This window comes from Sus scrofa, chromosome 6 (genome assembly GCF_054392235.1).
Source record: "Sus scrofa isolate SSC_HxYL_T2T_F1_AM1 chromosome 6, Sscrofa_HxYL_maternal_Yorkshire_Landrace_v2.0, whole genome shotgun sequence".
Taxonomy (NCBI): Eukaryota; Metazoa; Chordata; class Mammalia; order Artiodactyla; family Suidae; genus Sus; species Sus scrofa.
The window spans coordinates 142,883,529-142,909,897 of record NC_139388.1 but is presented as its reverse complement, the minus strand read 5'-3'; the positions used below and the strand labels follow the sequence as shown (position 1 = coordinate 142,909,897).

Here is a 26,369-nt window from a genome sequence, read left to right as displayed (position 1 = left end):
GTAGCAACCTGAGCCATTGCAATGACAACACGGGATCCTTAACCCACTGTACCACAGGGGAACTCCCTGAACTGACTTTAATAGAATAATTATTCCTTAATCTTTTTTTATGGGAAGAAATCCTCCATTATGAGATGTATATAAAATGCTGGTCTCTGGATTCATGACATTGCTTTTTAAAGAATTTTTTCAAACATGTTACTTCACTCTATAAGACCTGTAAAGGAATAGTGAATAAACTTGGGAAAGGCTAACAGCAACAACACTTCAACCATGGCACACAGAGCCAAAGGCCAATGATAGCCCTCAATTATAGAATTTATCAGTGCTTTCTGTTCACTATTAAAGCAGGATTCTACATTCAAACTAGAAACTGTCATTCAACAGAACAAATCCAGCCAAGATAATCAACCATATAATACAACAACATGTAGGACGTTGTGTCCACATGAAGAAAAACAAGAACAAAAATAACAATCCAACCTCATTTCCTAGGACATGATATTGATGGCAAAATTTCTACATAACCATCACTTTATTTCTTTGATAGAAAGACTTCCAACACAGAATGCTGTTAGGAATAACTATTTGGTGCTATGTGAAGTGATGCAAGGCAAGTACTATACATAAGACAAACTAGAAAAACAGTTTTAAATTTCCTATGGAATTTATTGCAGTTACCACATTATAATAACAAAAGCAGATCATTCTTAATGTGTTAATTCATTTATTAATTTAATAAAAATATACACTCATCATATAAACTGAAAATTCTAAATCCACTTTGAAGTTGAATCCATCAAAAAGTACCTATTTGTAAACTATGTGCCTACTATATTATACCAAAGATAAAGCTGCTGTCCTCACAGAATATATGGACCGCTGGTAATCAATCATTAACCTACTGAATATTCTAATATTTTGGGAAATACTGGAAAACGAATAAATTTCTTTGGATGTTATCTTGCCCTCTGAGAGATGTGTAGATCTAGATGAGATCAGTTTTGGTGAAAAGGGGTCTACTTCAGTCCAGAAAACTTTCAGAGTCCAATATAGTTCTGGACTAATCAGACTAAAGAAGCTTTATAAGGAGAAGTAGGCTTGGAAATCAAGTAGTGTTATTTTGAATTAGCACGTCTTCGTCAAAAGTAGGGAATTAATGAGCAAGCATCAGTTAGGAATTTCTGTAATGCGCACCAATGCCAAGAGACTACCAACATTCTAATTCCTATTGGGATGACTCCTTGATGAGGTGGCAGGCATAAAGAATATAGCCAGACACAAAGTAAACCATACTCCAATGCCTGTGATCTCCAAGGATAAAACTTTGTTTTCAAATATAACAAGATCACTGAAACGAATGGATGCTAATTAAAGCATCTCATTGCATAGGAAATCTAAGGAAGGAGTAATCATTTTAAGAGAAGGATCATTTTCCCAGTAGCCCCACGGCTGTGAATGATGTCTTCATGAGCCTGGGCCGCCTTCTCCAGTGGATACACAGGACCTATCACAGGTCTCAACCAACCAACTTCCATTCCAGCTTGAAGGGCTGCTGCCAACTGCTGAAATTCCTCCTAAGGCAAAGAAAAAAAAGGTTTTGTTTGTTTGTTTGTTTTTTAATAGAGGAACATAAGACTTAATTTTCAGAAGCATTAAAAATTTTCAGAATCCAAGAAAAATGCATGGCTTTTGTCAACTTGTCCCGAACTATAAAGAAAGTAGTTCTCTGCAGGTTAACTATCAGTGCAATTTGTCTGCAGCAGCCTCAGTTTACAAGGCACCTGTTGTCCTAAAGTAATTAGTAATTACTAATGGGATCTCTGTTCTCTTTCATGAGTGCTCTAGCTTGGAAAATAAATGATATTATGACCCTAGTTATCTTCCAGGGATTAATCCGTAACCCACTTAATAACTAAGTTTAACACTGACCTAAACTTTCAGTCTGCCTGACAAGGAAAATTGCATCAGTGTTTAAGTTACCAAAATCAGAGTCACTTCTTTTCCCACCTTGGTTGATGAATAGAGAGCAACTCCTTTTATGCTAGATCCCTTTGTCATAGTGTCCCGAGGGTTTATTTCAATAGGACCTCTGGAGCCAACAATCTAGTATGAAAAAGAAAATGTTTATCATTAAAGATTACTGCAAAATAGTGTTAAATTATGGTAAAACTTCAAAGTGGTTTTTAAAAAAAGACTTACTATTACTCGTCCTCCATGTGACAAAAGATTCAAATCATTGCTAAGATTTACATTAGCTAACATTTCAATAATCACATCAATTCCTTTTTCACCAACAGATTTCTATATAACATAAAAGAATGCAGAGTAGATTAGAAAAAAAAAAAACTGTTACCACATCCCCATGTATTACAGAAATGTTTCAAATGACATGTTAAATTTTAAACACTAATAATGCAAATTTTAAGATAATAATGATGATATAATTCCAAGGTATCAGCTAAAACATCCAAATGATAAAGATTTATATTAAATAAATAAAATAATGAAATAAAATTGCCTATAATTTTCAGGTGCTTAAGACTCAACTTGTCTATAAAACACTTTTTCCTTAGCTGAAAATTTTCTATATTCAAAATGTATTTTAATAGAGAAAGAAACAAGCCAAAAACCCAAAATAGCAACAAGGTTCCCATTTTTTTATTAAAAAGCAAAAAAACATAAGAAAAAAATCATTGACTGGTGTGACAGGATTGTTTGTGTGTGTGCATTTAATTTTGTTCTAAGTGGTTTACAATCAGCTTGACACTTCTTTTAGGCTCTCAGATGTTGGTTTCAAACATCTAAAATAAGCTATACATGTTTACCTTGTATTCATTTATCTTAACAACAAAAAAAATGAATACCTGTGTCAGGCATTGTTCGAGGTCCTAGGAATGTCAGGGTGGACCTAAAGAGCTCCAAACGAAGTAGGAAGAAGGGAAACACTACAATCATGTGATGTGCTGGGCTAAGTACTGAATTAGAAATAAGCTATAGGATATAAAGGGAAAAGGGAAAAGTTACAATTCTGATCACCTGTAAAGGTCAAAAATAACAGCACAGAGATGATGAAATGGCCCCTGATGGATGATGAGTAGGAGTTTCTTAAGTGAAACAGAAGAAAGAGCGGGGCAAAAGGCAGCCAGACACGAGGCAGTCAGTCTGGACAGAAGAAACAGAAAAGCAAAGATGTAGGAACTAGGAGTTCAAGTTGGAATTGGAAGGCAGCCCAGCAGGGAAGACAAGCTGGAATTGGAATTGGAGGACAAGTTGGAATTGGAATGCAGCCCAGCTTCTGGGAAGGTGATGGCGGGGGGGAGAAACAGGTAGAAGACAGAAGACTGCAAGTTGGTTCAGACTGAAAATGCATTGAATGCCACGTTAAAACATTTGGACTTTTATGGGGCAGGTGTTCATTAATTTTCTTGTGCCGGGCACTGTTTTAGGCACTGAAGTACAGCGAGGAACAAGAAAGATGAAAATTCCTATTCTCCTGGAGCTCTCTTATTTCTGAAGACTTATTTCTTCCTTTTTTTAAAGATAGAGAATCATATAACACTGGAAACAGGAGAGAAGGTGCTCAGGAGTCAAAGCTGGAGAAGATGAGGCTAAACTACGTTACCTTGGTGTCTGGAAAAGAGAAACAGAGACATATTTCAAAGGCATGTCAGAGAGGACACCAACAGATAAGGGACCAACTTGACGGTGGGAGGGAGAATGGTAATTAAACGATGGGAATAAGGAATGAAATGTGGGTTATTGTTCTGGGGGCCCAGATGAGTGATAAGGTCAAGCAGACTGATGTCGTAAGGGAATCAGGCCAAAGATGGTGTTGGAAGTCACTGGTATAAGAATGTGTATGAGAAAGAGGAAAAAAAAAGAAAAAAGGAGTCTGTTGTGGCACGGCAGAAATGAATCTGACTAGGAACCATGAGGTTGCAGGTTCAATCCCTGGACTTGCTCAGTGGGTTGAGGATCCGGTACTGCCATGAGCTTCGGTGTAGGCCAGCAGCTGTAAATCTGATTTGACTCCTAGCCTGGGAACCTCCATATGCCCGTATGCTGCAAGTATGGCCCTACAAAGCCCCCCCCCCCCCCGCCAAAAAAAAGAATGTGTACAAGATAGATCTGTGTAGCATCAAAGAGAGGAGACCAAGGGGAAAAAGCTAAGGAGTATCCACATGTAAGTACCATGAAGGGGAAGGAGAATTAAAGTAAGTCAGAGAAGTGAGAAGAGAACCACCTTCCAGAAGGTGTAGGCAGGATCAACTGCTCCTGAAAGTTCAAACAGGATGAGGACAGAGACAAGAGCAGCTAGCTGGTAGGTAATCAGATGCTTATCAGTGCCCTGCACAAGCAGTCCAAGTAACTGAGGTGGAAGCAAAGTGCAATGGGAAGTAAGGGAGGAAGAACAGTAAGTACACCCCTACTTTTTCAAGAAGTGCGGTGGTAAAGGGGAGAGAGGTGAGAGGGAGAGAAAAGGTTAAGAGAATGTTTTTGGAGAATGAGACTCAACCACAAGGAAACAGTAGAAGAGATGGAAGTTACAAGGCCTCACGTCTTCAAATGAGACTGCAAAACAAAAACATATTCTTAAAATAACTGGCCATTTATCTTCTATGTAAATACTCTTAGACTCTTAGATAATGGTATTCGGAGTATATACTCAATTGAAGCTTCCCTTGACATGTAACAAAGGGGTGCCTTTACTTTCTTGGCAAGATGATTTAGGGGTAATAAACAAACTCTCACTCACATTTTTTCTCAGTTTGTAAAGACCCTGTTTACACAGTAATGAGTAATTGGAAGATCCTAATTCTTTCTCAACATGAGCAAGTAGTTTGAAGATGGACAAAGTAATTCAGTGTTTAGTTAAGTGCTACTACAGTACAAACGGAGAACTTCCAGAATCCACTTGAATTCTGCTGTAGCAATGGACTCTATGCAACAATAAATTCTATCTCATCGCTTTGGAGGAGGTAGTGATCCTCCTCCAAAGCATCCAGAAAACAAATAATATTCAAGCCCTAGGCTAGTCAGACCCAGTGTGTAATCTGTGGATAACAGTACCTTCTATGGAAAATTGACACCTATGTCAATTATATTAAGAAAAGCTTTTTGTTGCCAGAGGTGGAGTAGGGGGGTGGGGGATGGGTGAAATGAGTTAAAGGTGGTCAAAAGATGCAAACCTCCAATCATAAAATAAGGAAGTCACGGGGATATAAATTATGGCACAAAGAATGTAGTTAATAACACTGTATTATATCCATCGAAGAGAATAGATCTTAAAAGTTCTCATCACAGGAAAAATATGTATGGTAACAGACTTATTGTGGTCATCATTTCACAATATACATATAAATATATATATATAAAACCCTTCACAGCTGTAAATATGATGCTGTGGCTTTACTAAAATGTGATTTGCATCAGAGAATATCAATGTTTATAGCTATAAGCCTCTAGAAAGGCTGTATTTTATTTGGTAAAAATAAACCTGACAAAATGATAATGAAGTTTTGAAAATTAGACATCTCCGTTTTTTAAATTAATTAAAACTTTAAAACACACATAGGCAAAAAAAACAAAACAAAACAATTTTAGGAGAGTAGTTGAAGAAAGAACTTAAAAAAGAACATGTAAGTCTCCCATGAAATAAAAACATACATTCATAAAATTATAGAACAATTTTACCTTAATTTTGTCAATATAATTAACTTCTCTGTGATTAAACACTTCATGGGCTCCATTTTGCAAAACAATGTTTTGTCCTTCCTCAGTACCAGCTGTGCCCAAAACCTTTAAGCCATAAGCTCTAGCAATTTGGCACGCTGCTATTCCAACCTGAAAAACAAAATACAGACCAATAGTTTTAGATTCTTTACATCTTTGCAAATGTGAAATATGTATAATGAGCCTATCGTTAAGAAATTTAAGAGTCTAAACAATGACATAAGAACAACAACAGCTAACTTGAGTACTTGTAATATTATGCCAGGTGTTACACTAAATGCGTTTTACACATTGCTTCATCTCATCCTCACAGTAAGCCCATGAGGTAGATACTGTTATTGTCCCTGGTCCACAGATGAGCAAACTGAAGCTTATATGTATAGAAATAGGAGGTGGACCACAGCAGACTGTAGAGCTTGAGTTTACAAAGACTGCACAAAACGTTCACTGACCATCTGCTTTGTGCAGAAGAGAATGGAGTTTAAAGATGATCGAAACACGCTCTCTGACCTCATACTTTATTTGTACATATAAAGTACTACATAACAAATGTAAGGCCTCTACCACTTCAGTGGGAGAGAGGTACACAAATGGGTAAGTTAATTTATTCATTACTATAATGAAATTTATTGTTTACTATATGCTGGACATGGTTCTTCATGCAAGAAACTTACATTCTAAGGAAGGGGTGGGGGAGATAATAAGCACCCAGACAAATAAGTGAATAAGGTAGATTCAGAAAATGAAAAGAACTTGAAAAAACAGCCTATTGGGTTATAAAGAGACATGGAAAAGGGCAAGTTAGGTCATCAGGAAAGGCCACTTTGAAGAGATGAGACCTGGATGAACAAAGGCCCACCATGGGAAGGTCTGGGCAGCCTCCTGGAGTATCAGAATGGTTGTGGCTTGAGGAGTTCAAGGGTCAGAGACAGGGTCAATGTGGCTTGAGGAATTCAAGGGTCAGAGACAGGGTCAATGTGGCTTGAGGGTGGGCATGTAGGAGAGAGTAGATGAGGCTGGAGGGGCACAGAGAAGCCAAGGCACACAGAGCCTTGGATGTAAAGGCTTTGGATTATATTTAAGAGCAATGCAGAACTACTAGAGAGTTGAAGCAGGAGAGGGATAGGATCTAAATTAAACTTGGCTTTTAAAAGAACACCAAAAAACGTGGGGGGAATGGGAACAGGAAGACCAGGGCTTCCTCATAGATTGAAGGCGGAGGTGAGCAAAAGAGAGAAATCAAGGATGTCTCCCAGGCCTCTGGCCAGATTAACGGGGTGGACTGACTGGGATGAGGAGGGTTAGAAGGCACCAACTCTGTACAGTGCTCACCTAACTAAAGATGATCAGTCATCAGCCGAATATGGGTTTGGGCTTAAAAGAACTCACAATTGGAAACATAAATTTGAGATTCAGCAGTTTATAGAAGTATTTAAAGCCAGAGGATTGGATGAAATCACTGGATAAATGTGCTTAGTATAAAGGAGAAATAAAATTATTGCAGGAATCTAGATAAAAGCAATTAAACTGCAATACTAGGAAATACATCTTCGATCACATGCCAAATGAATGGCACAGAGAAGTGCCACATCCATTTAGAGCAAGCTTTCTCAAACTTGGCACTATTGGGGCAGGTAATTCTTTGCTGTGGGGGCTTATCCTGTGCTTTGAAGGATGTTTAGCAGCATGGGTAGTTTCTGTCCACTGGATGCCAGACTCCTTTATCCAGCTGTGTCCCCAGACCCTGCCAAATGTCCCTGAGGGGGAGGAGAGATGATACAAAATCTCCCCTTATTCATAACCACTGATTTAAAGAAAGATAAAATCATCATGGATTGGGCATAATAGAAAAGAATTTAAATGAAAAAATGATGATAGAAACTAATTAAAATTGTAATAGAATCACAGGCTCGCAGGCCTGAAATAGACCTTTGTGTGGCGTATGGGAGTGATGAGCCTGAACCCAGCCAGTTGAGTTACGGTGAGGGTTTGTTTAACTAAAACAAACACTCAGAACTCACTGTCTACTGAGTGTGAGAGACATTCAATTCCGTGAAATAATATGGCACTATGGGGTTAGCACAACTGATTTTTGCTACTTTAATTTTCAATAATAATTTTTTAAAAAGGGCCTCTACTAAAACCACATTTTAACCTAAGGGTTAATGTAAATATTTCTCCTTATGCTGTAAGTATTTGAAAGGGGCACTCAAGAGCTATTTTAAAGGTGCTATTTTTTCTATTCTTGTCAATAATTCTACTAAAAATATTCCTTCAAAAGATGATGTAACCATTATGGGTCAACTATTTTTCTTCTATTTATTTTGCTGACATTGAAATGGGGCACTTCCCACCACCAACATACCTGGATGATAGCTGTGTTCGAAAATTCGACACCATTTTAAATACATACCATAATCCCAAAGGAATTTGATTTAAATGAGGACAGAAAGTACAAACAGAAGCGAGACAAAAACCTGGTACTGTTTCCCTCTGATAGGGCAGGGAGGATCAGAAGAGCTTCACACACCAGGTCGCCAGCCTATCCCAGCCAGCCCTGGATTTAACAAACTCAGCCAGCACAGAGAACACGGTGGATTTGCTTTTTAAAAAAAAACCATGATGAAGCGACCGGGCTCTTTATAAGAGGGTAAAGGGAATAAAAAAGAGATTTTCTTTAAACTCTTCTCTCCCCTTCCTACTGAAATCTCCTCCCTTTGATACAGAGCACAAGGTTAGCTCTCTGAAAACCAAAGCAATTTAAATAAACGCATGTTTGACAGATCCTTTAGTTATTCAGGATTAAACTGAATTTAACACCAATTTGAATAGCCTCTCTGGTGAAGCTAAACAATGCGAGTTTTTGACAAGGTGTATCTGTCATATTTTCTCTAGCTCCAGAAAGATAATCTTGGTGTTTTTTAATAAATAGTCTGATCCATACAATCCTGCAGCAACTGATCTTTTGGAGGTACATAGGAAGCTGGGTGTGAAACCTTTGATTCATCCGTGTAAAGTAACAAACACACAGAGGTCTGAATTCTCTGCTTGTATTATCTGGCCACCATTACAGGCAAATTCACATCTTCAGGATGCCTCTCATTAGTCCCAGAACAATGTGCCATTAATAGGTTACTGCTTCCCACCTACTCTCTGGAATACACTGTGCTCTGAATGGCTTTGCCAGCTTCCTCAAGGTGAGCCATCCTGCCCCAGGCCCTGTATTTTAAAAAGGTGAAGTCTGGTTTCCAAAATTTCTAAAGCCTCTACATGCAGGATAGAGGTCATGTGGATTTCTTGTTAAATTCCAACCTCAGAGCTCTAACTTTTCCTCTAAGCTCCTCAGAGGCAGATTGACAGCCAGTTTCTTGAAGAGGTTTCTGACAGCCCTGCGTTGGGTGATTTCACTGAAGGGCTGAGGTTATAAATTCTGAGCCCCCCCACATCAGAGTTTTAAGCCGTGGGTTGTGGTGTTAAGGACACTGTGCACTCCATGAATGTCATCAAAGCGCAGCAGGCGAGCAGGGGCAGGGAGCTAGAAAGGAGGAAGTGCTCACAGTGTGGCTTTGCAGTGCTGTCTGGGGCAACAGAGGTAAAGCTTTAATGAGCCTTAGTTTCCTTATCTAAGGGAATAGGGAATTTTTATAAACCTTAAGGAACTGTTTAAAATTCTAAATAAATATTCTTATAACATTCGCTACTTGAAGAGAAAAACAAAGCCAGTTTATCTTGGTCTATACCCAACACAGGTGGAAAACCTAATGCATAACATTTTTGATGGGGTAATCTGTTGAATTTATTAACCAAGAAATGCTAAACTAATGACAGGGAGTCACCTTCAGAAGACAAGAATTTTAAAGAGGCTTCAAAAGAAAAAAAGCACTCTTGACTCTAAATTTGGCTTTTAAAAACAACCTAAAGAAAACGTGAAATTTACAAAGCTCTTTTTTTTTTAAAATAATAGTTCATTTACAATGTTGTGCCAATGTCTGCTATAAAGCAGTGACCCAGTCATACACACACACACATACACACACTCTTTGTCTTATAAGCTCTTTAAAAAATAAACTTAAAAGAATTACTTACCCCTCCACTAGCCCCATGAATCAGAACAATTTCTCCAGCTTTCACACAGGCACTGAAAAAGAAAGCATAGGTTCATTGCCTTACTTTGGAGCTAATTAAGCCCAATGTTTGTGATAATGCATAAAGAAATCCTACCTTCAGTTCAACTAACACTTAACCAAAGAGGAAACTCACTGATACACAACCCAAGATCTTCTCCAGGCTCTACGATGTCAAACAATGGTTCTTCAGATACAGGACAACCTTCATTTATTTACTTAAGAAACGTTTATTGAGAGGCTATTCTGTGCCAGGCACCGTGCTGGATGCTGAAATCATGTTCTAAGAGGCCTTGCAGGTTAAGTGAAATTGCTTATCTGAGAGGAGTGGGGTCTCAAAGCAGGGTTATTACAGCTCAGTCTTTATTCCATGGTCCAGAGGAATACCCAAGCAAAGAGAGCCACTACCCTCCCCCTTCCCCAAGCCTTTGAACATCTGGCTACGCAGCCTCTAAGCTCTCGGCTCTGAAAGCAATGCTGAGTCAGTGATGGTAAGAGAGTAAGAAATACAATAAAGCCTGTCACATGGGTTCCCCTGTCACTCTCTAAAATGTCTAGACCCTCTGGTGAAATAAGATTCTTTTCACTTCTTACCACTACTTTTCTACTGCACTGAAAACAAGGAAGGTGCAGCAGGACAGAGGGGATGCTTTATCATTCCAGATGAACAGTGCTGGCGTCACAAGCCAGCAAGGACTATGACCCAGATCTGACTCTAAGGGAGGATCTCTACTCACTAGGACAATGGGGGTGGCTGCCCTGAACAGACACTATGTTCAATCTCAGGGTGAGAACACAGCATCTGGGAGTTCTGCTCAAGGCCCTGTGCCAACAGCAGACAGATGGCAACAGTGAGTCAGTAAACGAAGTTTCTCCCACACACCTGCCTGGAGATGGGGGTTGAGGGCAGTGAGCTAAACTGAGGGTTTGGGACGATAAACTGAGATAGCTATTACCCACCACTTTGACATTTTCAAAAGTAAAATACAAATGTAAGGGACTAGGATTATTAATGCTATACTATGGAGTATGAAATACTTCCCAATGATTTCTTAAAAAATCTTATAGACAGGAGTTCCTGTTGTGGCTCAGCAGATTAAGAGCCCAACGTGGTATCCGTGAGGACATGGGTCTTGGCTTGGCCTTGCTCAGTAGGTTAAGGATCCGGTTTGCTGTAGCTGTGGTGTAGGCCGGCAGCTGCAGCTCCAATTGAACCCCTTGACTGGGAACTTCCATAGGCTGCAGGTGCAGCTGTAAAACAAAATTTTTAAAAATCTTATAAATGATTCCTCAACCACTAAGCACATTCTCCTAAATCCCTGGACCTGCAGTGGGTGGAAAGAATGCAGACTAACCCTCCCTGGATCCCATGGCTACAATCCTTCTGTCCTTATGTAGAGTCACCATGATGGTTAATTTCATGTGTCATCTTGGCTGGGCCGAACATTCTGGATGTCAATCTAAGCTGCAGCCATAGCAATGCCAGATCCTTTAACCCACTGTGCCGGGCTGGGGATCAAACCTGTATGTACCTCCAGAGACCCAAGCCACCACAGGCAGACTATTAATCCATTGTACCACAGCAGGAGCTCCATGAAGGTACTTCTTGGATAACAGTAGACTTTGAGTAAAGCAGATTATCTTCCATAATGTGGATGGGCCTCGCCTAATCAGTGGAAGGCCTTACGAGAACAAAGAAGTACTTCTCTCAGAGCAGGAAGGGATTTCGCCAGCATGCTGCCTTGAGATTTGAATTGCAACTCTTCTCAGGTCTCCAGCCTGCTGGTCTACACCATCAGATTCTTTAAACTCACTGGGCCTCCGCAAATCAATCCACCGATATCCACATTCTGTTGGTTCTGTTTTCCTAGAGAACCCTGACTGACAATCCTCTGCCCCTGGGGCCCATGGCAGGCCTTGAGCGTGTGGCCAGGCCTTCCCTGCTGTTGCAGTAGCCTAGTTACTGAGGACTGGGGCCTGGCACACAGGTTTCCTCTTCCACCCTCATCTGGGAAATTTCAACACTCATGGAGGAGGTAACTCCCATCACAATCCCTGAATTCTCCTCCACTTTCACCATTCTCTCTCAGGGCCACACCCAATAACCACACCTAAGCTATCCACCTGAGACCCCAATAATCAATATTATGACAATAATCTCCTTCCTGATTCTGTAAACCCATAATCTCTTGAAATGCGTTCCTCCACGTTGCTGAGATTGCCATCTCTCCAGGGCTCTAGTTCTGCCCTCCTGCTGCTCCTGGCCTCACTTCCTCCTGTAGTCAGTCAAGACCCCTGTGTACCCTGCCCCACCTTCTCCCCCCTTTCTCTCCAGTGCTCTCATTTCCTTGCACTATTCCATTCTGCCACTAATATTTCAGCCCTGGGTTAATATTACAATGTACAACCATGCATTTTGTTGCCACTACAGTTTTGATTCTCAAAAGATCACTTTGCCTCCTATTTAATTATGAAAAGTGAGGCAGTCACATGTGAGTCCCCTCCACACCCCACCTCCCTGCCCACACCTTCCCATAATCACACCATCTTTACCTCTTCCAGGTGTAACAAACAAGCTCTCCTTTCGATATCTGAAGCCAGTGTCTCTACTTTTGTCTTAAGTCCTTTCTTTCTTGCCTTATGCAGGATCTTGCTCCATCTGCCACCTCCCCCTTTTCCAAACCCTCCATCTCTCCCTCTCTGCTAGATCCTTTCTCTGGTATAAACACGTTTAAGTCCTGTTCACACTTAAAAAAAACACTTTAGTTCCCACACTCTCAAGTGCCCCCCCACACACTGCCTGTCAACTCCCTTTTTTATTTATTTATTTATTCATTTATTGTTTTACAGGGCTGTACCTGTGGCATATGGAGGGGACCCCGGTGAATCAGAGCGTTGGCCACAGCCACAGCAACACCACATTCGAGCCGCATCTGCAACCTACACCACAGTTCATGGTGGTGAAGGATCCTTAGCTCTCTGAGTAGGGTCAGGGATCGAACCCACATCCTCATGAATACTAGTCAGGTTTGTTACCACTGAGCCACGAGAGGAACTCCTGAACCTCCCATTTCTAAAGAGTTGTCTCCATTCAAGAATCAATTTCCTTTTCTTTCTTCAACCTACGCAATCAACCTTCAGTCCACAACTCTACTGAAAGTGATCTGACAAAAGCCACCAATGACCTCCTAATTTACAAGCCCAGCTGTTATTTTTTTCCAAACAGACCTCACTGCTGCACTTGACAGCTAGCTTCCCTCCTCAGAGCAATTGCTACCCCTCACACTACCCACCCTGACTACACACTTACTCTGTGCTATGCTCACACTAAGAGCTTTACGTGCGTTACCTCATTTAATTCTCACCACTCCCCATGAGGGATGTGCTGTGCTATCATTATCTGTATTTTTCAAATCAGCAAACTACAGCTGTGACAGGAAGGTAATGTGACCGTGGCAGCTGGAGAGTATATAACCTGGGTCTTCCTAGCTTCAACACAGGCGAGCTTAACACAAGTTTCACAGACACGATGACCTCTAGCCTCTGCTGGCCTTGGGATACACTCCCTTTGCTTCTCTGACAACTCTGTCCCCTTGTGCTGACCACACTCTTAAATGTCACTGTTCACTAAGGTTCTATTCTTACTCCATTGTTCTTCTCACTCCCTGAGGGATTTCAATGCCTTCCCTTTCGTCAACTCTCACCACATGCTGACAGCCCCAAATTTCTATCTCCAGCCTTCGAGCTTCAAACTCTTTCATCTGACAGGCTGCTGGACTTCTCCGCAACCATGTGTGTCGAGTTTCACGTCCAAAACTGAACTCAGTTTCCCTTTGAAACTTTTCCTTCCTTCCCTTTGTCAAGTTAAACATTACCTAAGTTATAAAGCTCTAAGTTTTCTCAAGCTCTTTCTCTCTTTTATTCTCTACATGCAAACACTCATGAAATATTTCTGATTTTACTCCCTAAACAGCTGTCCTCTCCTCTTCACCTCTCCTACCATGACCCATGCGCTGGCCCTTAGAATTCTGCCTAGAACTCCCTCCCACCTCTTTCTCCATTCTTGTCATCACATCCATTCTTCATGACCCCAATCCCTTACGGAAAAATGTGTGAGCTCTATAATCTAGCTTTTTACAATCTGAAGTCATTTGATAATGACAGCTAACATTTATTGAGAGTTTACTATGTTCCAACCTTATCTTTCACATTTGCCTTGAAATTGTCTATCCAACAAAACCAAGTTGCTAGAGCTCAACCCAGATACCACGATGTTTCCCCCGCCACCAGCTGTTCCCACTGTCTAGAATGTCCTCTCCACTTCCAACTACCCTTCCCCAGGATAATTCCCTCTGGTATTTTTCAAGTACCTAGGGAATTTGATTAAAACATGGAATTTGACCGGCCATAGAAATTGACCGGTGGGTCTCGGGTAGAGCCCTATACTTGGCTTTTAAGTTGCAGTAGTTGGTTTCCGGGGCTGGAGAACAAGATTTTTGAACGATGGCTTTAAATTAATGCAAGTCTTACATCGCCCATAAATCCCTGGGTACATCTCTACTACTAGTCCTCCACATTATTAATCAGCATTATGACTCTTGTCTACCTCCCTTACTAGACGGTGAGCATCTTGAAGACAAAGACAAAGACAAAGACACTCTTTGTCTCCTCAGTGATTAAGACAATCTCCCAATCGTCCAGTTTCTGCTCCATGATGCTTAATGGTAACTAAATGGTAACCCAGAATGACTGACAGATAGATGAACGGGTGGTAGGAAGGATAGTAAATTATATATTATCCTCTTCCAATTAATACTGCCCTCCTCTGATGCTGGTTGAAAAACTGACAGAGTGTGTTGTTACCTGTGGAGCAGAGCAAGACAAGCAGTAAAATATGGGATCCCAATGGCAGCTCCTTGTTTAAAGTCCAGTTTTTCTGGCAGCATGTAAACAGTGTCGTCGGCTGCTAAAGCATACTCTGCGTAGCCCCCGGAGAGAGTGCTGACTGTGAAAACTCTGTCACCTTTCTAGAGAAAGAAATAATTTAATAAATGCTTTAGCGATTAAAAACGCTGTCAAAATGGGTTCAGTCCTTGACGATGCAACTTTATAACAAGAAATAAGTGAGCATTTATATATTGTCTTCTACACCCTAAGGTCTCATAAAAAGAACTTCAAGATGCTGATCATTTTTAAATATTTTATTAATGGAACTAGTAAGAAGGAAAATCAAGGGAAATAGGAAAAACAAGAATAAAGAGAACATGTAGTGTGGTCTAATGCTGATGATAACTAAACTTTACTGGGAGCTTACTGGGGCACTGCAGGAAGTGTCTAGTGAGTATTATCTAATTTGATGTTCAAAACAACCTATGAGGAAAGCACTTTTATTATCTCCCTTTAGTTAATTCTGCTACACAGATGAGGAAATTGAGGCACAAAAAAGTTCAATAATTTCCTCAGATCAGGTAGTTAGTAAATGGCAGTTAATATACACCAATTTTTTTTGGGGGGGGGGAGGGTCCAAAATACTAAGGAGAAGAAAAAAATAAAATGTAAGATTTCTTCCACACACAAAATGTCTGTTCTAAATCCTCTCCATAGTTTTCTTCCTGTATTTCCCTCATTTTTCACGCATATACCAAAAAGCAGGCAACTCTGCCTAGATCCTGACAGCAAAGATGAACCAGGAAGGGATCTGGATCCATCACAGCACCAGAAACACTACAAACTCTCCATAAACATCTATTGGGTCCTTGCTACCGAAAAGCAGATGCATAACCAAGGGTGAGTGATACTTCCAGACACCACAGGCCTTCCCTCTGTGACATGCACATGAGGGAAATTAGACTGCCCAGCACACTCACCTCCCTTATCTCTTCTTTCTTGAGGAAAACAAACAAACAAACAAAAACTAAGTATTCCTTGGAATACGCAAAACATTTAGGCAATAACTCTCAATATACTTAAATTTGTCCTATGATTAGTCACTATGTAGTGGAGTAGGGACAAAAAAAGACTCAAAAGGCATCTAAGAGTCAAAGATAATGTTGCCTGCAAATGGTCAAACATAACTAAAAAATCTTGTTTTTAAGTTTAAAAACATGTTGCATTGATTGCAATAAAATTCAAACTTGTTCGAAGAATCCACTATGAAAGGCAGTACTGTAAAGGATATTAATAGCCAGACCTTCTCCCTAATCTCAAGCTTCAGGAATAGGGAAGAAAATGACAGAAATAATTACAAAGCAAGGCAAACAAGACAAACCACCAAAGATGGGTACAAGCAAAAGAAAGGAATTATGTCTGAGTTGAAGGAATGAAGAATAGCTTCACTAAGAAGCTAGTATCTGGAGTGGGCTTGGAAGGGTAGGACAAGATTCTGAAAATGAGCACTGGGAAGAGTCATCATGGATGAAGAAAACAAAATAAGTAAAGGGCCAGTGGCAGGAGTAAGTGTCAAGAAATCACCAGCCTTCATTCCAAACGAATGAGTAGTCTAATGTGTGGATGTCATGTTTTTAGGAGACAAAATGAAAAGAAATGAAAGCTGGAGGTTTTATCCCCTTGGACCCATGTTTATAAGTTTCAGTTGAGTCCTGCCAAACAAAAAGAGCCAATAGGAACAAAGACACAGAGATAAAAGAACATGTGGTATGCAGTGAAGAATAGTTATTACTAAAGAATAAGGTACGAGGTGAGACGGTGTGGAGATAAGAATGGAAATATGGGAGAGAACACACAGAACAGTCTTCTTTTATCACCTAAGCAGTTTCAACGATAGCCTGAAATGTAAAAGGAATTAATGCATGGATTAGAACAGAGTTGTAAAACAGTCAGAATTACATTTTAGAAAAGTACTCCTGGAGTTCCCGTCATGGCGCAGTGGTTAACGAATCCGACTAGGAACCTGAGGTTGCGGGTTCGGTCCCTGCCCTTGCTCAGTGGGTTAACGATCCAGCTGTGGTAGGTCACAGACGCGGCTCGGATCCTGCGTTGCTGTGGCTCTGGCGTAGGCTGGTGGCTACAGCTCCGATTTGACCCCTAGCCTGGGAACCTCCATATGCCGCAGAAGCGGCCCAAGAAATAGCAAAAAAAAAAAAAAAAAAAGACGAAAAGTACTCCTTATAGAGCAAGGATAGGTTCAAGGGAAAGGAGAGAGGGTGGTAAGTGAAGTGTCTTTCATGGAAATCCAGGAGTTCCCCTCATGGCTCAGCGGTAATGAACCTGACTAGTATGCATGAGGGTGTGGGTTCCATCCTTGGCCTCATTCAGTGGGTTAAGGATCTGGTGTTGTTGTGAGCTGTGGTGTAGGCCACAGACACACCTCATATCTGGCATTGCTGTGGCTGTGGGATAGGCTGTAGTTCTGATTCAACCCCGAGCTTGGGAACTTCCATATGCCAGAGGTGCAGCCCTAAAAAGCAAAAACAAACAAACAAACAAAAACACAAAAAAGAAAGAAAGCAAAAAAATTCCAGGTAAGAGACTATGCACCGCAGGTCATGGGGAGGGAGAGAGAGGAGCAGAGGGTCTGATGTGAGAAAAAAATAAGCTGTTTTAAATGCAACAAGTAAGAGGTTCCTGGAGGCTGAGCACGTGGGTCCCTTGCCCAGAACACAACTGCCTGTGATGATATAACTGTTCCACATCTGCACTTTACAATAGGGCAGCCTCCAGCCACATAGGTCCATCCTGTATGAAAGAGAAATTGCACTTTTTAATGTTAATTGAGCTTGAATTTAAATAGCCACCTGTGGCTGGTGGCTCCCGTATTGAAAGCACAGGTCCAGAGCTTCGTAGAAGAGTTGAAGCTCAAGATAGCACATGTGGTAATGGAAACCACGGGAGTGAAGAAGGCAGACAATACACAAAGCAGAGTCCTGGAAGGTACAGGGAACTGGCAACACCAGGATGTGAGGCACATCCAGAGAAAAAGCAGCTTGAGAGAGGCTCCCCAGAGAAAAGGGGTAAAGACAAAGGGAGAAAACCATGTCACAGAAGATGAAACAAAGTTTTTTTTTTGAAAAAAGTTAAGTGGCTGAGAATGTCAAATGTCATAGAGAAGTCACAAGAGACCCATTAACTCCAGAGATCTACAGGCCATTAGTGACATTAGCAAGCATCTTTTCAGTGGAGCAGTGAGTGCAGAAGCCAGCCTGCCACAGGCAGAGGGCAGGAAAGCTGTGGGAATATGTCTGGCTTCCTAGGCTGGGGCCACGTTAATCTTTACTGTCTCAGTTTGATTTTGGTAAATGTGCTGCCATAGTTGAACAGGTCAAGAAATGGTGGGGGAAGATGCTGGAACAGGAATATACTATCTATGTTTTTATGTCTTCTGGCACATAAGTAACAAAAGCCCCGATCATAACATTTTCCCTGACTCAATCACCTTGGTCTGAGTCACAGCTCTAAAATGTACAGTTGACCTTGTATTTTTTTCATCTTTCACTTATTCAAAAGAATCAGTCTGCCCTTTATTCTGTGAAGTTGCATTCAGAGATGGAATAAAAAAAACTGTGTTGGCTGTGTATTATCAAGAGCTAGGAAATAGTATAATTTCCTTGTTTATTTTCTTTCCTTCTGTTTTTCTGTTAAATCAAAGGATCCTGGTTCAATTCAGCGGGGATGTAGAGATACAGAAATTACCCAGTGCTTATTCCCAACAATGCAAACAAGCAAGGTCTCTACATAAAAGATACTTTCTTTTTTGACTAGAGGAGTCCCCCAAGTGGCAGAAATTGTGTAATGGGCTCTTTCAGAGACTTAAGTACAGATACATTGTGAAGTTAAAATGTTTAAAAAAAAAATGTATATACTAAACCGAAATAGAAATAACTAAAAATGTAATACCTTGAAAGAAGATACATGCTCTCCGACAGCTTCTACTATTCCAGCCACATCTAAACCAGGAGTATAGGGTAGAAGTGGTTTCATATTGTGAGTACCAGAGCGAATATACGTGTCCACTGGGTTGACACCACATGCGTGGACTTTGATTAGAACCTGCAACAACAGGGCACTTTAGTTCACATGGAGCATTTAGTGACCATTCTGCTACGACTAGAGTGATGATGGCAGCTTAAAAAATGGAAAGGAAAACCCTACTTTCCATGAGCTAACAGTCTAGTTGTACAAACCAACAGATAAATGAAAAATAAGACAGAATGTTTTATGTGCTATATTGAAAACCTTTGGGGAAAAGAGTGGTAGAAATATCTGAGAGGATGTGTTGCAGAGACCTCTACGTGCTCACGGAACTCCCCCCCCCCCCCCCGGGTAGGTAATATATTCTTTTCTGGCTCCTTCACAGTTATGAGCAGCCAAATGGAATGTGGACAAAATAAGGAGAGTTACTTTCAGGCCTGGCCCACAGAGACTGTCCCAGGCAATGCAGAGGGTTCACCGCGACCTCAGAGGAAAGGTGGCGAAGGTGACAGAGCCACATGATGGAAGTCTGGGTCCCTAAATCACTGCTGGCAAACTATCCACCAACCTTGTAGAATTCGGGAATTTAGTGAATGAGAAATCACTTTCTATTGTTGAGCCATTGAGATTTTGATGCTACATCTATTAAGAAGCTAATTTTACCTTAATTAATACAGATTGATTGCTTCTGCTACAAGAGTAAGGAAAGGCCTTACAAAGGAAGTGGTATTTGAGCTAGGCCTGAAATCATAGAATTTCTTTCAGAGTGGAAGAAAAGGGGTATTTCAAGTTAAAGGAATAATATGTACAAAGACAGAAGGAATGAAAGGACCTTTGGGGGAAGCCAGATAAAGCCTGATGTTGGGGAGTTCCTGCTAAGGCACAGTGGGTTAAGAGTCTGGCTATAGCAGCTTGGGTTGCTATGGAGATGCAGGTTCAATCCCCAGCCCGGCACAGTGGGTTGAAGGATCTGTCGTTGCTGCAGCTGCAGTATAAGTCACAGCTATGATTTGGATTCAATTCCTGGCCCAGGAACTTCCATATGCCACAGGCATGGCCTAAAAAAATGCTGGATGTAGGCACAGCAGTCTATTGAGAAGGAATGATAAGACTATTTTTTACCAAATTATGGCTAAACTATAAATACTTTCACAAGGCTTGCTAGACTTGGGAGCCATGAAAGTTAAAGTAATACAAAAATACAATTTTTATTGAAAAAGTCTATTGATAAAGTCACCAGAAATGATTACACTACACATTTAAATTATCTTATATGTGAAAAGCATGTATGTGGAAGAAAACTGTTTGCCTACTGGGCACAAAATAAAGATCATGAAAGTGTGTAATAGAATAACTTGTTCAAAACTACTTATGACTCCATTCAGAAAAATGTGATTATTGCATGGCAGAGATGATTCTAAACTTCAAAAATTTTCTTAGATGTTATTTATTTTCATACATTTACTTCACTAATTAGAATTATGTTATCTTTGTCAGGGCTTATAGATGTAAGCAGCATAAACTCTGTCCTAGCTCAGTGTCTTTATAAATCATTGTGAGTCTGCTCCTTTTGAACATTATAAACTTGATGTGCTAGAGACACATACTCAGTGTTAACTATTGCCTGTGTTTAAGTAATGATTTCTACCTGATTGTCCTTTGGAATTGGTATGGCAACATCCGACTGGAGTTTCATCACTTCTGGTCCACCAAATTTAAAAACTCTAATAGCTCTCATCAGCCTCTGTCCAGTTGCCATGGTGCTCTAGACACTAAGAAAAAAACAAAATGAATGTATTGTCATACTGTTTCTAGGCTATCACTGTGTTTTTTCTCCTGCAGGGGGAAGATCAAACAATTTTTCAAACAATTTAAATCATGAGCTTACCAGTGATCTCATTTCATGTTTAAGAACCTTTCATCTTACAAATCCTTCAGCTACAAACAAAATACTTCATATTACTTCCTGTAGGGATTCAAGCCTTCAACAGGGGAACACAGACATACAAACAAAAACATCTGGCCAGATGTAACATGATACAATATCTTAGGTTTCCTTCTGTGTAAGCTTGGGCTGCAATATCTTGGAAATTTTAGGACCTAATTTAAGTTTTCTTTACATTAGATAAACAGAACTTTTTTGGTTAGATTATGTAATATATCTCAAATACAAGAAAAATATAAAGAATAGAGTAAACACTTACCTGCCACTGAGGTTTAACAAATCGTAACACTGTAAAAACCTAAAACATTATAGATCTAACTATACCCCTGGCCTCCTGTACCCATCCCAAAATTCATTTCTGTCCCAAGGTCTTAAGTGACTTTTGCAATAAACTCAGTAACACATCCTTCTCAGGCATGATAAAATACCACTGCCATATATATATATGCAGTGGTAAACAATGTGACTATTTTTGCATATTTTCAAACTTTATTTAGATCAGATCATATTGTACTGAATTCTGCAATTTGCTTTGTCCTCTCACCATTAGGTTCTTGAGACTTATCAATGTTGAAACATTGAGCTATAAGAAGTTCATTCATTTTGACAGCGGAGGAAAAACAATAAAAACTAAAAAGAGGAGTTTCCGTTGTGGTTCACTGGATTAAGGACCCAATGTAGTGTCCCTGAGGATGTGGGTTAGATCCCTGCCACACTCAGTGGGTTAAGATCCGGTGTTGCCACAAGATGCAGCCTGGGTTGGCAGCTGCAGATACACAGGTTCAGTTCGGCCCCCAGCCCAGGAACTTCTATATGCCGCAAGAGCAGCCCTGAAAAGAAAAAAATAAAAACATGAACAAAAACTCAAAACACTGCTTTGTATGCAATCTCTTGTAAATCACAAGGTAATTTAGTTAACCTTTCTCTCTTACCGCTGTTAATATTAAAATGAAAACACAGTTAAACTCTTAGAAAAGGTAAAGAACATTTATATATAGAATTGGATAACTCTGGAAATCTTGTACCTATAGAGATGCAAAAAAAAAAAAAGGGTTTTGACTGATCTCTAAAGTTTTATTTGTGTGCTATGACAATTTCTTAAGATTAACCACATCAAATACTGTTAGACTCTGCCATCACCAGGAACATCTTTGTTAGTTCTGGAATAATGATATTCACCAACCACAAGAAGCTGAAACATCAAAAAGAATTGCAGAAACTAGGACCTGAGATGAAAGAATTCAGTATTAATTTACTGAATTTACCGTACTGAAGCTTGACATGGGACTCCTCAGAACAGAGCCCATGCTAATTATAAAACGTGTGGAGGGAATCAAAGCACTTCAATGGTGTTACTGATGGAAAGTTCTTGATATGATTAACCAAAAGTGTCATTTTAAAACTCTTTATTTATAATGGTTTAATATTGTACCTAGCACAGAGGAAAAAGTAAACTCTTCATTGCTAAATGGTTGCTTAGCAATGATATATTCTGAAGGGCAGCCCTCTTATAAGAAAAAGGGGGGCAGAAGGAGGCAGAAAGTCCCCTGCTCTGTGGGGGTAGCTAAGCAGTAGTGGCGGGGGCAGTTCTGCACAGAAAACTAGGACCAGGAAGAGGCAGCTCAGCCTTACCCACTCAGCAGTTTCACTACTACACTTCTACGAGGGTCTTCACGCAAGCTAGAGAAGAAAATGAAAACATAATAATAAAGAAAATAAAACAGAAACAGGAAAGGTTGTCCAAATCAAAGTTCTCCATTCTGAAAATAAGAACACAGGGTTTTGTTTTTTTTTTTTCCCTTTTGGTCTTCAGCATGGTGTTGTGGCTTTGGAATCTGACAGCTCTCCATAGGAATCCCAGATCTATCACTACCAGTCACGTGGCCTTGGGCAAGGCAGTCACCTGTTTTGAGCCTCTTTATCTGAAAATTGAGTTCCTACTCTGGGTTACTGTGCTAGTGACATGGCAAGTATCAAGCACAGAACCTGGCAAATGTTTACTCCTATACAGAGATATCACTGTCCCTTTCCTGTCTATTTTCTCCTTTCCAATGTCTTATTCATTAAAACATTCTTGGCTGTATAATTCTATCATCATCATCATCATCATCATCATCATCATTATTTATTTATTTATTTATTTATTTATTTATTTATTGCTTTTTTAGGGCCACACCCATGGCATATGGAAGTTCCTAGGCTAGAGGTCTAATCGGAGTTACAGCTGCTGGCCTATACCACAGCCACAGCAACTCGGGATCCAAGCCACGTCTGTGATCTACATCACAGCTCACGGCAATGCCGGATCCTTAACCCACCTGAGGGAGGCCAGGGATTGAACCTGCAGCCTCACGGATACTAGTTAGGTTCGTTATGGCTGAGCCACAATGGAAAATCCATCATTGTTGATTTAACTGAACAATATTTCTAGGACTCTTCTTGTAAAATCAAGTCCTTAGCCTCCAAGAGTTCACAGTCCAGAGAATCATTTATACAAAACACTAATACCAAGCATTGGTTGTTATTCATTGAACATGTATTTTTTTGAACATATTGGGTGAGTTAGGCACTGTGCCAAGGCAGAGAGCACAGAGGGCAAGAACAATCCCCAGCCCTGCCTCACTCTGCCCTAATCTACACTGGCCTCTAGGCACACACACTGTGTAAGAGAAACTCTATGCACTTTCGGTACCTACCAACCTCCCACCTATTTATTTCTTTCAAGCTCTCACATCTATCTCTTCACCAACAGACATCACTATTATCCTCAAAGATTGAAGCAATAATAAAAGCAAAATTACCTTGAAATAAAATCTGTCAAAAATAGCTAGCACATATATTTTCTCCATCCAATTTTAATTTGCAAAGTTGGGAAAAAAGAACAAAGCAGATTCATCCTTAATCCTGGATTTAGAAGTGCCCCCTCCCCACCACCTTGCCCAGGACTACACCTTTATCCCACGGAATCTGTAAGGAAACTGGGCATCACCTTCACAGCCCAGACCTCTACTTTGCTTCTGGTGCTCTTATTTCCCACTGAGCCTCTGCCACTATGACTGATCACGCTCTAATTCGCACTCATTGTCTTTAAACCTTCTCAACTGGTTGTTATTCACTGAACACAAGGTCATCATCTGCCTCATGATATAGGTGCTATGTTAAAAAAAATAAAAATAACACAACACACTAATAATAACTCTTAAACTTTTGCATTACCTGATTTCTTCTAAAAAGTATATCTTTCACATCCATGATATTAATATTTTCACAACAGGTAGAGAAGCAACGGTCATCGAAACCACCATTTAGGAGTTCCCTTGTGGCTTAGGGGGTTAATAACCCAGCACTGTCACTGCTGTGGCTCTGTTTGCTGCTGTGGCACAGGTTCGATCCCTGGCCTGGGAACTTCTGTATGCCATAGGCATGGCAAAAGAAAAAAAAAAAGAAAATAAAACCACTATTTAATCATATGCAGAAGTGGAAATAAAATGTCTATCCATTGTATGTAAGAGAAAATATTCAAGGGGTTAAAAAGACTTACCAGGGACACACTGAAGCAGAGTAGGAACCCAAGTCCCACATCTTAAATGTTGTTAGGTATTTTTTTCCTTTACTGTACAATCCTTTTTATCTCACCTTTTGAAATACTGGCATTGAGGACCTTTAATTTCTTAGATACATAATTTGTAACAATGATAATGAGATGGACTGAGCTTTTTAGGGCAGCACCTGTAGCATATGGAAGTACCCAAGCTAGGGGTCAAATCAGAGCTGTAGCTGGCGGCCTACAGCAAAGCCACAGCAGTGTAGGCAGGATCCAAGCCACATTTGTGACCTACACCACAGCTCACAGCAATGCTGGATCCTTAACCCACTGAGCGAGGCCAGGGATCAAACCCACATCTTCATGGATACTAGTTGGGTTTGTTACCACCGAGCCATCATGGAAACTCCCTGAAAATTTTCAAATGCCCATAAATTAAGGGATCTACTAGTGATACACAGGATGTGATTCCATTAGGAAAACTGACAATTACCTTATCTGTAAAATGGGGCCAACACTCCCTAGCAGAGGATCCCTGTGAAGACTAACTGCAACAGCACATGGTGAGTGCTTCAGAACAGCCTGGCTGCTCTAAGCTCTACTCTTCAGAATAAATCATGTGCAGTCAGTAGCACGCTTGTCACACTGTGTGTGTGTTTTTAATTAAGCTCAACTTGAAATGGGTTTTTCTATTTATCAAATATAAAGAATTATTTACAGCACCTTGGTTTAACGTTTGGTTTTACTTTTCATCTATGGAAGGTTGCCAAGCATACTTTGCAAATGGAGGAAAAACAGAATTTAAAATTTGTTCTCAGTGGTCTCTTCCAAGCTATGCTTAAATGAAAATTAAAGGGAGCGGAAATTGTTGGAAATCCATTTTAACACAGAATGAACAGATCAGTTCACAAAGCTGAAGCAAAAGCACATTATGAGAAAAGCAAAAGAAATTCTTAAATAACACTTAAATCAGAATATCTAGCAAAAAAAAAAAACTTGTAAAGAAAAATCAATCATTACAAAATGTGCCTCTGTTGATTAAGAATTACTTGGGTATGTATATTATTTATTAGTCTTAACCTAGAAAAAAATTAAAAGTAGACAAAACTCTTCTGGCTAGGTGACCTTGTCAGGTAACTTCACTGACCTGGATCTCAGACCCTACTTCAGATAGGAAGGGGTGGAGGAGGAGCTGAATAGATAATTATTCGAAACCCCTCCAGGTATTCTGATGAAAAGACTTCTGCAACTGGCAGAGCTGGGGGAGCAGAGCTCAGGGGAATTTATTTCTGCTGACCAGACAGGCGTGGCGCTTCCCAGTGGCTTCGGGTGGGAATCACGCAACCATTTCCACTTGCTGAGGACAAACAGTGCAAACTTTAGCCTTGAAGTGGTTCAATCATTAACACACCTTCCTTGGTCTCTGAGATAAGTCTTCTCTAAGAACTGGTTTAATATTTAACGATGTTAACAGAGTATTATGTAATTTTAATTCTTCTGAAGATCCTCCCCGTTGGGGGCCACGAGGGTGGTGGTGAAAAAAATCAACACATTTCTCTCCAAAAGTAAGACGGCAACTCTGAAAGCAAAGCAAGAGCAAAGGCCTGACAGAAAAGCAATGGGAACTCGAAAGGAGAAATGGGCTCCTCCAGCTGGCGGTGGGCTGGGGGCCACAGCGGCCGCGCGCGGCCGCAGGAAATCACAGCCCGGGCAGGGGTGCAGGGAAGTCAAGCGGGGAGCAGGCCGGGGGAGTATCAACGGGCACCCAGCAGTGGGGCGGAAACGATGACCCTTGCTGGAAAGTAAAGCTGAGCCCCCAGGACCAGCAAGTAAAACTGCCTTGGTGACTTGCAGCCCCTGGAAGGGAACGACTTTAGCCACCAACTCCATATTCACCGATTCCCCTGGAAGACGGAATACGGGGCAGGAGTGCAGTCAAAATTCAGCTCGGCTCCTTTAGGACCAGCGGCGGGGAAACTCCTTTAACCACTTACCCGGGTCTAGAGTGAGAAACCAAAACTTGCGACAATTCCCTCAGATGTCAGGCGGGAAAGGGGCGGGCCCGGCCGGCGCTGTGATTTCAGGCTCCACC

The 26,369-nt window shown here is 40.6% G+C and overlaps 1 protein-coding gene across 3 annotated transcripts; it reads right to left on the bottom strand.

Moving 5' to 3' along the window:
* Window positions 1-710: 710 nt before the first annotated feature.
* Window positions 711-26,333, bottom strand: CRYZ (crystallin zeta). 3 transcript variants are annotated; one of them, XM_084958715.1, is made up of 10 exons: window positions 25,425-26,333; window positions 22,366-22,413; window positions 20,437-20,560; window positions 18,714-18,866; window positions 14,724-14,887; window positions 9,823-9,874; window positions 5,698-5,847; window positions 2,203-2,304; window positions 2,011-2,106; window positions 711-1,577 (listed from the first exon to the last, which is right to left on the bottom strand). In XM_084958715.1, the coding sequence occupies exons 3-10, from the start codon at window positions 20,545-20,547 to the stop codon at window positions 1,413-1,415; spliced, it is 993 nt and encodes a 330-aa protein (XP_084814841.1). In that variant the 5' UTR covers window positions 20,548-20,560; window positions 22,366-22,413; window positions 25,425-26,333; the 3' UTR covers window positions 711-1,412.
* Between the last annotated feature and the right edge of the window lie 36 nt (window positions 26,334-26,369).